The sequence below is a fragment of the Equus caballus genome, chromosome 4, assembly GCF_041296265.1.
Source record: "Equus caballus isolate H_3958 breed thoroughbred chromosome 4, TB-T2T, whole genome shotgun sequence".
Lineage (NCBI taxonomy): Eukaryota > Metazoa > Chordata > Mammalia > Perissodactyla > Equidae > Equus > Equus caballus.
This window is the reverse complement of record NC_091687.1, coordinates 39,995,015-40,009,760: the sequence shown is the minus strand read 5'-3', so window position 1 is coordinate 40,009,760 and position 14,746 is coordinate 39,995,015. Positions and strand designations below refer to the sequence as shown.

The 14,746-nt window shown below is 38.4% G+C and overlaps 1 protein-coding gene across 22 annotated transcripts in view; it reads right to left on the bottom strand.

Annotated features, from left to right (window-relative positions):
• Positions 1-377: 377 nt before the first annotated feature.
• AKAP9 (A-kinase anchoring protein 9) overlaps positions 378-14,746 on the bottom strand; it is a 160,361-nt gene continuing 145,992 nt past the window's right edge. For 11 of the 22 annotated variants that reach the window (XR_011437682.1, XR_011437684.1, XR_011437687.1 and 8 more), the window contains 12 exons: positions 14,491-14,710; positions 13,361-13,511; positions 11,581-12,249; positions 11,142-11,350; positions 10,720-10,825; positions 8,423-8,605; positions 7,240-7,437; positions 6,104-6,336; positions 4,074-4,159; positions 2,732-2,882; positions 1,191-2,176; positions 382-925 (listed from right to left, as the gene is read on the bottom strand). Coding sequence is in view for 9 of the 22 variants with exons in the window: in XM_023638758.2 (XP_023494526.1) it covers positions 891-925; positions 2,037-2,176; positions 2,732-2,882; positions 4,074-4,159; positions 6,104-6,336; positions 7,240-7,437; positions 8,423-8,605; positions 10,720-10,825; positions 11,142-11,350; positions 11,581-12,249; positions 13,361-13,511; positions 14,491-14,710 (2,381 nt within the window). In the remaining 13 variants the exon portion in view is untranslated. Of the gene's footprint in view, positions 926-1,190; positions 2,177-2,731; positions 2,883-4,073; positions 4,160-6,103; positions 6,337-7,239; positions 7,438-8,422; positions 8,606-10,719; positions 10,826-11,141; positions 11,351-11,580; positions 12,250-13,360; positions 13,512-14,490; positions 14,711-14,746 lie in introns of all 22 variants that reach the window. The other 11 variants (XM_023638760.2, XM_070264246.1, XM_070264244.1 and 8 more) reach the window with 7 other exon arrangements.

Below are 14,746 nucleotides of genomic sequence, written 5' to 3'. Positions count from 1 at the left end.
TAGACTCTAGCCCCCTCAAATTTGTATATTGAAGCCTAACCCTCAATTTGTTGGTAGTTGGAAGTGGGGACCTTTGGGAGGTGACTGAGTCTCAGGGGCAGAGCTCTCATGAATTAGTGCCCTTAGAGACCTCACGGACCTCATATGAAGAGACAGCAAGAAGGCGGCAGTCTATGAACCAGCAAGCAGGACCTCACCAGACACCAGTTCTGCTGGTACCTTGATCTTGGACTACTTCCTCGCCTCCAGAACTCTGAGAAATAAATTTCTGTTTTGTATAAGCTACCCAGTCTTAGGTATTTTGTTATAGCAGCCTGAACAGACTGAGACGCCAAGAATTATGGCTCAGTTAAAAATGAAGAAGGTTCAAATACAGTGTGGTTAAAATGGTGAAGTCATTTTTATTTCAGTACTTGACAAAATACCCCATAAAATTCAAAACTTCTACCATTATACAAAAATAGGTCTCTACAAGTGATATCTGTCTTCATCACCAGTAGCAAATATATTAGGCAGAAACATGTAACTTCAGTAGCCTTATAAGAAAAGTGCTGGACATCTCAAGCTACACATTCAGCAGTATCATAATACGCAAAAGTTTAATCTTTTCACCCATCCGATAAATACACAAAGTTTATAATTTAATCATTTAAATTAGCATTCCACAAATATACATGTAATTTAATGATTACTGTGCATGAATACATACACAATGCTTATATGTACAAATTCCAGTTTGTTTTAATGTGCTGGCAAGGGATTGGTATACAATCATAAGCTGTGTTTGTACTGGTCCCATTGAATATTCACAATACAAAAGCACAAAAGAACCACTGATTTATAAAAGGGAATTTGTTTAAAATCACTTCGATTCATGATGTTTCAAAGGATTATCTTCTCATGCCAGCATGAAACTGAGTTGAACCTATGAGAAAAATACAGGATATTGAAATTATTTCAAATTACATTGCCATTTATACCAGACTAACTAGTTCATGAAGGGCAGAAGATTATTACCCTCCATTTAAAAAAAATGCTTTTTATTTTTCTAAAATCTTATTCATACTTGAAGTGATTTTTAAAGATTTTGAATATAAATTTAGAGTCACTATAGCTGGCTCTCTAGCAATGTAAGTGAAACTAATGTTAAGATTCTCTTTAAAGTGCCCTGCAGGTTAAAGGTTCTATACCTTCTGCTTCTTCAGAAATCTTTTGGTCTTCAAAATCTAGGTCTTGTGAAATCTGGATGCTCAAAACAAAACACAAACCAAACCAATTCCAGCTGAGATCATTAAGTTTCCTATGACTGCAAGTTGCTTACGTTAGGTGATTTCTTACAGGAAGAGAGATACTACTAACTTAACCTGCTATTAGCCATATCTAGTTTGTGGGAATAGCAGAAAAAAGGGTCTTTAAAAAAGTAAAAGCAAAATATAAAACTTGACTTAAAGCACATTAAATTAAAATGATTCAAAACCTTTGAATGAGGAGTGAATTGAAGGGAGACAGGGAAAAGGGGTTTTCCACAATGAACAGGGAATCCACTTAAGTATTACAGTGTTTTTGAGCGGAGAAAAAAGATCATTCTTATAAAGTCTTTAGAATGGGATGGGTTTCTTGGGTCATCCATGAAAGCACAAGGTTCTAGCAGGGATAATGGCTGCATTAAGTGCAGAAAGTACTTGCTTCCTCCTCTCATCTCCCCACCCTTATTTGCAGGCCTCAACATGTATTACTTAGGAACATGTTCTCCATGTAACCCTCCGAGTACTTTGCACATTGATGCTCATTGCGCATTTTGTCTAATCAATCTGCTGAATGAAGACGGCAAAGAATCCTTTTTTGGGGGAGTGGGATTCAGGGTGATAAATCACATCTTGACTGAAATTCCTGAGTCCTGGTAACTCATGCACTGAACTGTAAGATTTGATTATCCTGATGAGGAAGGTCAAGGAGTTTCAGAAAGAGAAAGGAGAGCTCTGGGTCTATCCAACCCTCTGTATGGTGCTGCCAATACTTGGTTAAGCTGAGAGTACCTGACTGTACGGTTCCAAGTCGTCTTTGCAGTGCCTCTAGCCGAGTGATATAATCTGTCAGGGCTCTGTCAGGATCATAATTCTGAAGCTGAGAACATGCTAAGGAACCAGGATTTAAATCAGCTAGAGGGCCTGGGTACCTATGAGATTAAAAACATGAACATGAATCTAAATTAGCCAGAAACAGTGCAAGTAACTTACCAACCTGTCTCCACCCTGCCCTCAAAAGGTAGACCACTTGTACACTGCCAGTCTATATCCCCTGTACTTCTGAGTGGGCAATGTATAAGGGAAAACAAATTCAAAGCTGCTACTAAGTGATCATAAGAATGTCCAGTACAATGCCTGTTGCAGAGGTGCTCAATAAATGTTGCATATGTATAAATGCATCTTGTCACGCAGACTCTAGTTTTTTCATACTGTCCAGTCTCTATCAATTTTAGTTAATACTTTTCCCCAATGTTTAACCACAGCATAGATACTAAGTAAGACTTGATCAACTGCTTCCTGTACTCTTGGAAACCTGGTACAAATTCAAAAACTATTTGATTCTGAGCCTTAGGTATGTAAATCCTATATGACTAAAGATACATCTAGCTATTTCAGTGCAAAGAAGTCAAAGCCCTAACACTGTCCCTTCTCTGTTAAGTATTAGTACACTTAACTACTCTAGGCAGAGTTTATCAAATTCTTGCCTATTGTGAAAAGGCAGAGGCGACCTGGGACAGTCCAGGTCTGATCCTGAGCGATAGGTAGAGTGTCGCGGTTCTCCGTACAGCTCCAGCCCACCGGAAGGACGATAAAACGGCTCAGTCCTTTCAGCACCTAAAGTAATCCAAAATGCACCTTGTAAAGAAAAAAAATACCAAGCCCTTGAAAAATTTCTACAAAACAGAAAAGGGCTCACAAGACTGCTATGCTGTACTATGTTACACTCTCTCCTCTATATAGTCATTTTCAATTATTCTTGCTACAGGAGAGAAACAGCAGCACCATGTTGTTTACTTTTGAAAATGAGTATTTCCGATAATTTGGAACTATACTTCACAGAAAATAAACTGTTTAATTAGAGTATTTTCTTTTTAAAAGACCTCTTTTTAGTTATAACTAGTGGTGAGGTGAGGGGTGTCTGTGTGTGTGGTTTGGGAGGAAAATATGGGGGTAAAAAATATCAGACTAATGTAAACAAGTTCTTTTATCACTCCATTCTACTGACGTTTATTAGCAAAAACCTGAAATCAAGATTTGCTAACTTACAAAACAGAACTTGTCATGGTACACATTTCAGATGTGGCAGTGTAAGGGTGCAGCTTTCAAAACACTTTGTTTAGGATACTAAATATATTCACTCTTCCTCTGCTGCTCAGCTACTGGTAGAATATGTAAAGGTGGTTTAACACCAATACACAGTATGGTTATGCTGTGTGTCTGTAACTCTGTGTGTTCCCCAGCTTCTGAGCTCATCCTATGTCTGAAATGTTGAAGCCCTTATGTCTGTTTCCACTTCCAGGTGTAGAGAGAAGGAATTTTAACTGTTACCATTATTATACAACCTATTGGTATACTCAGAAGCTTGTCTGAATATTGCTAAATTGTGAAAACTTCAAGCCATAATTTTCACAAGATTAACAGCCATCCTGTCTTGACCCAGAGCCTTAAATGTAGATGTAAGGGGAGTGTGCTCTGGAGCCAGAATGCCAGGGTTCAATGCTGGCTCCATCTCTTCTTACTGGGTAATCCAGGGCAAATGACAAATGCTTTCCATGCCTCAGTTTTTCATCTGTAAAGTGATAATAACAGTAAAACATATCATAGAACTTGGAAAATAAATGGAAAAAGCAGGGCTTAGTGCAGACTCAGTGCTCTATAAAAAACAATTCTTATTAATTTTAAAACAGCAAGGTCCCCAGCTTTGTTAGCTATAAGGGCTCTGTCTTTGGACAACACAGGTTCTAGAACACATTATTTGGAAGGTATTACACATGCAGTAATTTTAGAGAATCATAAACACAAGAAAAAATTCTATTTTGACTTCACCTGGACTCAGTCCAAAGCCATCCCTGTTAATGTTGATGGAACCAGAACTTGTGACTCGATGCCATCGTCGAACCAAAAATTTCATTCTAAAAAAGATCCAAAGAAAAAATTTCACAGCACACCTATAATGTAATGAGTATAAATATACACTTCCCCTAAAAATCAAGTCATACATTTAAATATGAACACAGAACAAATTTCAATATAATGACGATTACCTCATCTAAAACTATGCAAATGTCCCCTGGTTTGTGGTAAAATTAACTAGAACAGGGCTTCCCTAGAGGCACCAGAGGTCTCTTCTTTTGCCAGCACCAGGTTCTGGCTTTAGAGGTACATGGTACACAAAGAAATGGAGAGCAGAAGTAGAAAAGAGGAAAGGGGATGGGCAAAGAAAGGGTGAGGAGTAATGAAAACAGGAGAAAAGAACGGAGACTAAAAGGGCAGATGAAATGGAAAGAGAATGAAAAGATCCTTCAATTGGCACTAAGAGTGAGCTGGGAAAGCTGGAAGAGGAGTGAGGTCACATAATCAGGAATGAAAGCAACACTGGCTTCAAGAGGAACAGGGGCAGCAGTGTCACAAACCAGCTGTAGTGAGTTGCTGCCTGCCCTGTCCTGGCTCAAAGAGCTTTTTGGAGCATCAGTTTGGGTTTCTTAATTCCAATCAGTTTTCAAGGTTGTTTGAAGGTCAAAATATAACGAACATATAACAGGACAAGAAAAAGAGGAAGGCAGAGACAGAGACAAATGGCTTTCATGGAGCCTTCCCAAATTCCTCCAATGAAAATGAACTGCTCACTCCTGTGACCTCTCATTTAGTGTTTTCTAAGTTACATGCATATTGGTCTTCCCTACTAGAAAGTGAGCCACCCTTAGGGATTTGGGCAGCGATTACCTGTGGCAGGATATGTCTTTTTCTTCATTAATGCATCTCCTAGCACTTAACCCTGTAGAAGGTGTACTAGGTGATGCAGGGAATGAAAGATGAGGGAAGAGGACCTGGAACCAGGAGACGACAATGTGGAGCAGTAGAGGTGAGGAGGGTCTGAGACCATCAATAAGATAAAATGTGAGCTCCCTTAGAAAGCCAGCATGGATGAGACTGGGAACCCTGGCTGGTTGTCTTAGCTCTGTCATTACTGGTTTTGCAACCTCTCTCTGCCTCAGTTTCCTCATCTGTGAAGTGACATTTTGGACTATTAGTAATTCTGGTTATTTTAGTAATAAAGTAAATGAAAGTATGTCAGACTAAGTAATTTTTCAAAAACACTTTTTTCCTCTCTTACGATTTCTTTTATTTATATATCTCAGCTAGTTCACAGGCTTATTCATATTGAAAAAAAAAAAAAAGATAGAGACAATGCAGAATGTATGTACCAGCTCTGAGTCATCACTAGCTGCCTGCACCTGGGAAGGCCCCTTTCCTAGGTGCTATAGTACAACATCAGGTATCCCTGCCAAAAGGATGAAGACCTAGGAAGCAGCAGGCATGTTTTGGTAATGGCAGACGTCACCTACTATAGGAATACAGAGTACAACAGGCAGAGAAAAGAGAGAGGATTAAAAATAACTAATCCCTTTAGCTGTCAGTGCTGTTGAGTTGCTTCTGACCCTAGTAACCCCGTGTACAGCAGAGCAAAACCCTGCCAGGTCTTTTTGCCCCGTCCTCTCACCTTCCAGCACTATATCAGACAATGCTCTGCTGTTCTTCTTACGGTTTTCATGGCCAAATTGTTTGGAAGTGGGTGGCCAGGTCCTTCTTCCTCGTCTGTCTCAGCCTGGAAGCTCCGCTGAGACCTGTCCACCATAGGTGACCCTGCTGGTATTTGAAATACTGGTGGCATAGCTTTCAGCATCACAGCAACACACAGCCGCAGCATGACAACTGACAGACGAGTGGTGTGGTTCCCTGACCGGAAAATAAATCCTGGCTGTGGTGGTGAGAGTGCCAAATTTTACCACTAGACCACCAGGGCTGGCTAATCCTTTTAGAGTCTATTAAAATGCATTTTCTTTCAAGCACTTTACCTCGAAATTGCCATGGACACTCTGACAGCAGACCGAAACCTGGTGAAGCCCTTTGGACGGTTGGTGATCACCTCTAGATCCGTGAAGGCTGGCTGGCCCCCCATCCGGGCAAGCAGAGCCAGGGTGGCATCCTCACACTCCTGGAATCCACCCAGTAACAGCAGCAGGTATTTCTTCTGATAAATGAGAGCTTTCCGAAAACTTTCTGCCCTCAGGTATTTACCATAAATTCTCTATGTTTAAAAAGAGGAAACATATAAAGACATTAAGACGCTATTCAAATTGTTCTCTATGGGAAGACAATCTAGATTTTGTTTAAAAAAAGTAGTAGCAGTAGTAGAAAAATGGCAGGTACCTTATCACTGGTTTCTACTTTATTAGCAAAGTTGAAAGTAAAGATAATTAACCTTAACCTTTATACTTCTGCCTTTTTTTAGTCAATGGAATCTGTATACTAACCTTATAGTTATGCTTTTTGTTTATGGTGGATTTTAGCCTTAATCATATTTATTGCAAATATTTTGTCATTCCATTATCATCTGAGTTTTTTAAATTGTATAGAGCTACTTTTATTATTATGGTCACTAATCTATTTAACTTTTTCAATGTTAATGTTTTCTGTCACCTTAAGAGTCATAAATTTATGTTTACTCCATAGCTGGAATGAACATTTCAGCCATTTCTCTTTTTTTGTTTTATGTTAACTGATTAAGGTAGTTTTACTACAGTATTCATCATTAGTCATCAGAGAGGCTATTCAGAGGGCTCACCATCTTAGAGAGCACGATGCTCTAATATTGACAACAGCAGAGCTTTTGTTGGGGTTGAAAAGATAACTTTCTGTTGGTCTACTAAGAATGAGGCTGTGGGAAGTGGGACCATGAGTTCAGGGTGCTGCCACTGTGACCATTAATAGGGCTTAATCTGGTCCAAGACCTGGGGTATGCCTTGCCACAAATTTTTGTGACCAGCTAGAGACCTTCATTCATGACGTGGACTGAATAGAGAGACCTAGAGACACGGGCTGAGCACCACCTAAATTTCTTTAGCCTGTTCTATTACGGTTAGTGAGAGATGAACCAAGGCAAAAGCAAGGACCAGCTTCAGTTTATATTTAGATGGAAGATGTTTCCTACCTTTATAGTGGCTTCAGAATCAGGGCTCAGATTCTGAAGTAAAGCTTCATTTCTTAGTTCAGCTTTCAGTTTGTAGACTTCAGCTTCTGCCCTTTTCAAGGATTTTTGGAGAGTCAACTTTTCTCTGTTCCAGACTTCTTTTTCAGAAGCAATGATGGCTCCAATGTTGGCGCCACCACTGAATGAAAACCTAGAAGACTGCAGAGACCAGAGCCTACTTGAAAGATTTTTAAGAATAAGTCTTCGGGAAAAAATCTGAATTAAACAAATTAAAAGTTCCCTATGGGAGATATAGAAGTCTCAGCTTTCCAAACTCAGACAGGGAAAGTGCTAAGCCAATGTCAACTGACGTTAAAGAACATACACTAACTTTAAGTATATGGTCCTTTGCTGAGTAGATTAACTTTACAACTAAAAAGCCTTGTGAAAGCCTGGCCCCAGAGAAGGTGTTTAGATTTAGTGGAGCTTTGAACTAAAAAAATCTAGACTTAATAGATGGACCATCTGGGTCTAAATGCTGAGCCCGTCCCTGAAAGACTGCACTGGAGAAGCAGGGAAAAAGCCACCCAGCATGTACATAGGGAAGTGGATCCCTACAGAAGCTGTCTGGATGTGTTATCATGTATTTGACTGCACAGTTGTCTTATAGGTCTTCCCTATCTTTATATAGGGTGATTATAGAAGCTAGCAATTTATTTTGTAGTTTTTACGTGAAAAAATTTTAAATAAATTCCCAGAGTAGTTTATTAGACTGAAAGACATAGTTTAATGGCATCTTTCACTTAAGTTATGAATACAATAACTGATAAATAACTGATGGGAATAGTCAGAATTTACATTTGCACATTTCTTTACACATGTCTGATGTTGGTCCATAGAGAGCAAAGTAACTGGCTTTGGACATAAGTAGATCTTGGTTTGACTACGAACTTCAGTTTTCTCCTGTGCAAGGCTGGGTGTGGATTAGAGATTCTGAAGGTATATAACTCAGAATATGGCACAGAGAAGGCTCCCAATAAATAATAGCTATTATTATTATTGCCATCCCTATAAAATTTTCCAATGATCTAAGAATCAGCTACCTAATATTTTTACATTATCAAGATTAAAAATTGAAACTAAATAGCAGAAATTATAACTCTGCACTACTTATAATATGTGGCCATGCTAAAAATAGACGTACGTAATCTCTGCCGGCTCCTGTCTGTTGATACCACTTGATCTGCTCTTCCAGCTTCATAACCGTATTTCTTAAATCATTCTTTTCTTCGGTCAGTTGGCTGATATGTCTTGTCAACTCAGCATTTTGTCTCAGTAGTCTTTCAGTCAATGAGCCAGAAGAAGTACTTGGGGACACTAAGCTAGACTAGAAAGACAAAATGGCATAAGGTCACATACACATAAATGTTTGTGAATAATGCATATAAAAATGTGGACAGGCACTGAGAACAACAGATTTCATGAAGAAGTGATGCTTGAGTTGAGTCTTAAACAATAAGTACAAATTTACCAGGCAGGAAAGAAGACAGGGAAGGGTACCTTAAGCAGAAGGAAGAGCATGTATAAAGGCACAGAGGCTTGAGCAAGAGTGTGTTGCTTTTAGGGAACTATAAGTTGCTTGGTTAAGGCTAGAAAGTAAAGGTTGCCTTCACTTTATGGATAGTAGACCTAAATGTAAGCAGTGGAGAGCCATGATAAGGCTTTAGGCTGGAGCACGCCACAAACAAAATTTACATGTTAGAAAGATTCCTTTGGTAGCAGTGTACAAAGTAGAGTAAATCAGGGAAGATAAATCCTGGAGTCAGGCAGACATGTTAGGACGTTACTGCAACAGTCCAAACGAGAAATGCTGAAGGCCTGAATGAAGGCAGTCACTATGGGCACATGGGATAGATATTCAGGAGGTAGAAGGCACATGACTTAGTGACTGCTTGGACGTGCAAGTAAGAGTGAAGGACGGAGGACTATGGTGACTTTCAGCTTTCTAAACTTGGTTATATCATGACCAGAAATGTGGGTTTTGGACAGAAAGGAGAAAAGGCAGATGATGCTCAGTTTGGAATGTGCTTGTGAGGTTCTTGAGGGGTCACTATGGGGTACATTTCCCCAAGGAAAGATGTCTAGTAACTAACTGAAAATATAAACCTGGACTACAGGACTAAAGTCTAGACTAGAACCACAGTCCACTAGGAGATAAGCTCCAAAAGGGTGAGATTTTTATCAGATTTGTTCATTGTATCCCCAGAACCCAGTACAGTACCTGGAACATAGGTGCCCGATATAAGTATTTGTTCAATGAATAAGTCTACTGAGGACTCAGGCTGTGGGAATGAATGAGCTTTCATACCTATAGTTGGGGAAACAAATGGATGAAGATACAGGAGGAAGAGGAACTCATAAAGGTGAATGATGAACGAAATGGAAGAAATGAGAGACTGCTGACACAAAAGATAAGGAAAAAGAGGGTTCTTAAGGTAGAAGAGGTCAAAAGTGTCAAATGCTACAAAAAAAAAGACAGACAGGGACTGAAAAGATTCACCAAGTTAGATAATTGTGAAGACACTAGTAGCATTCTGAAGGTAGTTTCACGGAGTGGTGAGGGTAGACAGCCAGACAACTCTTTCAAGAAACTTGGTTATCATTATACAATAAGAGGATAACGTAACTATTCAGTAATGATAATGCAAGTTAATTTTCCCTCAAACTTTCACTACCTTTTATTGGGAGAAGGCAAACATTATCACTAATGTTTAAAATAAATGAGAAGATAAAATTCTTTAGTAGTCTCCCCTTATATGTGGTTTCACTTTCCACAGTTTCAGTTACTTGCAGTCAACTGTGGTCTGAAAATATTAAATGGAAAATTCCAGAAATAAACAACTCATAAGTTTTAAATCACATGCCATTCTGAGATGATGATGATCTCATGCCTTCCTGCTCTGTCCCACCTACGACGTGAATCATCCCTTTGTTGGCTCCCCAACCACCCACACCATCTGCTCCTAACATCCAACCACAGACATCATCATAGATCGATGATCCTCCTTCTGACCTACTGTCAGTAGTTCAGTAGTAGCCTAATACTATGTCACAATGCCTACGTCATTCATCTCACTTCATCTCATCATGCAGGCAGTGCATTATCTCACATCACCACAAGAAGAAGGATGAGTACACTAAGATATTTTGAAATCACTTTTATTATAGTATATTAATTATTCTATTTTATTGTTATTGTTGTTAATCTCTTATTGTGCCTAATTTATAAATTAAACTTTATCACAGGTATGTATGTATAGGAAAAAACATAGTATATATAGGGTTTGGTACTATCTGCAGTTTCAGGCATCCCCTTGGGGGTCTTGGAACGTATCCCCCGCAGAAAAGGGGAGACTAGAGTATGGTGCCAGTTTCAAATGATTCATATAGTTTCCATTAAATCTTTGCTTTTTGATACTTTACAAAGTCTTACAGTCTTACCTCTTCGCCTGGCTGGCCAGTTAATTTCTGTACTTGTAAAATAATCCCATCAATATTTTCCTGAACCCAAATGAAATCTTCATCATCTGCTGTTTCAAACTGTAGTCTTCAAGAAAAAGACAAAAAGTCAAAACATATCTTCTCAATTAGTGATGCTGAGTGGCACAAACATTAAGGATCAGGCGACACTCTGCTTCACCTATCACTTTTCTCTTACGTAAAGTGCTCTATTTCCCTGGGTTAAGGTGTTAAGATATTTGTTTTTAGGTGCATGAATTTTGTCACAAATATCATCTCCTAATGGAAACATGCATTAACTTTAAAATTTCAATTCCCCACCCTTAGCTACCTATTAGTGAGTGACAGATTCTGTCCAGCTTGTCTAAGAATGCATTTCCAAAGGTCAGGCAGAAAAGTCTAACCTGTCGGAGGCTTTCTGGGCTAGATGCTGTAGTTTTGAAGCCACATATTGAAGCTTTTGTCTGATCATTTCTAATTCCTGATTACAGACAGTTCCTCTTCCCTTCATTTCAATCAGTTTAGGAAAGCCTGATTCCTTTGTCTCTCCTTCTATTTTCTGTTGAAGAACCCAATTTCTAGTTCGATCACTGGTTAAACTCCATGTGGTTGGCTGGCAATTTTGGAGAGAAAAAGGAAAAGCAATAATTAAATGAACAGCAAATCATGTTCTTTATTAAGGGAATACAATTATTGTTTGTATTTCAAATAAACTTCTATAGATTTCATTTTCAAATGACTTTTACACAGTTATTTAAATAATTTAATCCAATGTCAAAATCATATGATCAAAGAGCTGCAGTATTCTTTTAAAAAATATTTTAAAACAAAGTGTCAATTTACCTCATTAAGATTCTGACACAGAATTCTTTTACTTTCTCGTTTTTCTTCCCGTTCTAGTTCTTGCTTCTGGAATTCCTGCATAATTCCTTGCAGTCGCTTTCCTTCAAGGTCTAACTTATAAACTTGTTGCCTTTTCTCTTCCAGCTGACGCTGAAGATCTTCCACTTTGGACTGGAGCTCGTGCATTTTTTTCTGGCCCTCAGTGTTGGCCTCTTGTTCTGTCTGCAGTGTCTTCCTGTGAACCTGCCTATCCTTTTCCATTTGCTGTCTTGTTTGCAAAGAATCCAGTTTATATTTCTCAGTCTCATTTAACAATTCTACTATGCGACTGTGTTTCTCCTCTAGCTGTTTCTGTAGCTCCTTAAGGAGGTCCTCAGAGGATAAGGAGGGACGAGGCTGCCCACTATCATCCTTGCTCTGCAGCTGTGCACGCAATTCCCGCTCCCTATCCAGGGTACTGCTCATTTCCTGAATTCGAACTTTTTCGGATTCAAGAAGGACTTGAAGCTCTAAGTTTCGACCTCGTTCTTCTGATAACTGGGCATCATGTAGCACTCTTTGTGATTCTATTTTCTGCTGTGATTCGTTTAGTAGTTGTTTCTGTTGTTCCAAAAGTAGATTTAGCTGAATATTTCTTTGTTTCTGACCCTCAAGTGAAAATTTCAGATCCTTGTAGGAGAAAGTTGAGTTTAAGAACTTGTTATTTTAATATTACTAAAAACACTTTATAAGTATACAATTGTGCCTTTATTAATACTAAGTAGGTAGTATTTGGTAATAGAATTAATTATCCAGTTTATTAAATTTTCAGTGGTTAGAAAATAATTATTTGGACAGCCAGTTGGTTTTCATCAAAGAATATAAACAAAAGATTGCTAAGCTTAATAATACTTTCTCCCCAAACTTTAATCATAACTGGTTAGAGAATATGAAACGGTGCATTTCTCCTAGGAATAATAATTTTTAAAAATATAAGTATTTCTGATATAATGTAATTTGAATTTCTGAAAAACCTCAAGTTCTACAATATCACACTAAAAATAATAGGGCTCAGGGACAAACTATGCAAACTTATAAAATTTGCAATGATAAAAAATAGTAGTTAGTATCTGAGGAGATAACATGTTTCTGCCGAGTAGAGAGCTTACTATGCCTGGAAGCTGCCATGGTGGATATAAAAAAAAAACACACAAAAACGCCAAAGTAATAGGGAAGAGATGCTGGCTACACAATTTTTTAGCATAGAGGTAGCAGGTACCGAGATTATGTGGATTAACAACAGAGCTCTGAGCCAGTGAGGCTACAGTTAAAGTGGGCACTACTCTCTTGAGCTGAGAGCTGCGCAAGGCTGGGTGTGCCTCTCTGGGAGAGAGCCTAGAGTGGAGGGACTCATCTTAAATTTTCTTAAAATAGAGCAGCAAGGAGCCCTGCTGCCAGAGAAGTATCACCCTCCCCCAGGAGAAAACAGGAACCAGAACTACTTCTGCATTAAACTGACCCGACTGCCCTATTTATCAAATTGTATGTGCACTAATCTGAATTCCAAAAACACATGCTGTAGCAGAACAGTCTGTACATATCCTTGGATGTAGTAAAACAAAAAATAAATCATCACAACATTAGCATTTCCTGATAATACAGTTTAGATAACATAATACTATTCAACACACAGTTAACAACTTACAGTTACGTCACCTTTAGAAAGAGCAAAGTCTCCAGACTCTCTCTCTTCTATTGTTTTGGGTTTTCCACAGACACTTAAAGACAAAGTTAACAATACCTCAAGTTCTTCTTTATCCCGCTCTTCACTGCGTCCCAGTTTGGCTTTCTCTTTCTCCAAAGCCCACTGGAGCTCTCGCGACTTTTTCTGTTCACTTGCTAATGTGTCATTAAGCAAATGGACTTCATCTGTTTTATCTTTAACTTCCAACCTAAATCAGACAGACAAATGAACTTTCATAAAACTATTTTGCCCAAGTACATATCGAGAGAGAAAGAGAAAAGAACAATTTCCACTGAAAACCAGAGGCATATTATAAATTAGCTGATAGGGAAATATAAACGATGTAAAGATTAAAGATTCTTGACTGTGGCTCATTTCAAACTGTTTCTAGTAGTACAACTATTAGTCTTTATTTACCATTGCAAACAATTTATTGCTACAAAAGAATATTAATACTAAACATTTTCTTTTCTCTTTTACTGAACATGGGAATTGCCATGTATGTTTGTGTGTGTGAAACCAATATTCAAAATAAAGAATGACTGTATCTATAATGTGTTCTTGGCAAGCAGAGTATCTCTGTATTTACACTAACAAATTTATTGTGTTTACAAGCATTATCTTTTAAAACATTTTGCATATTTTAGCTAACTGAACCATGAATCCTGTTGAGATCATAAAAATCAATTCAAATTACTTGGTGGTAAAATAAAGGTCAAAATTATGTATCTTTTTTTTTTTTTTCTGTGAGGAAGAGTCGCCCCGAGCTAACATCTGTGCCAATCTTCCTCTACTTTGTACGTGAGATGTCTCCACAGCATGGCTGATGAGTGGAATAGGTCCTCACCTGGGATCTCAACCTGTGAACCCCAGGCCCCAGGCCACCAGTGTGGAATGTGGAACTTCAACCACTCGGCCATGGGGCCAGCCCCTCAAAATTATATATCTCATACAACAAGAAGCCTGAAGTAGAACTGAAGTTACAGTAAAGAATATGGCAATATCTACTCATGAGTTTATCATTTGGCATTTTTCCTATCCACTGTAGTTTTCCCCATAAATAACAGTTTCATGCTATTTAAACATCATGTACAATGTTATGTTTTTGTAGGATCTGTGCAATGTCTATGACATAATTACTTGAATTTCTTTACTAATACAGGTTTATATAAGAAAGCTTGGCACACCTAAATGCCTCTAATTCCTTTAGGTGCTTATGCTGTGCTTTGAGTGTTGTTTCTAGTTCCAATTTTGTTTGTGCAAGTTCACTCTTCAGTTCGGCAACCACCATTTTCTCAGAACTCAGCTGTTCTTGTAATTCTGTTGCTTTGTCTTTCACACTACTCAGCTCCACTTGCATCTCCAGGATCTGAGACTGCTTCTGCTGCATATTATATTCCAAGAGTTCTAAATGGAAAAGTAATAATATTTAAAGTATGATCT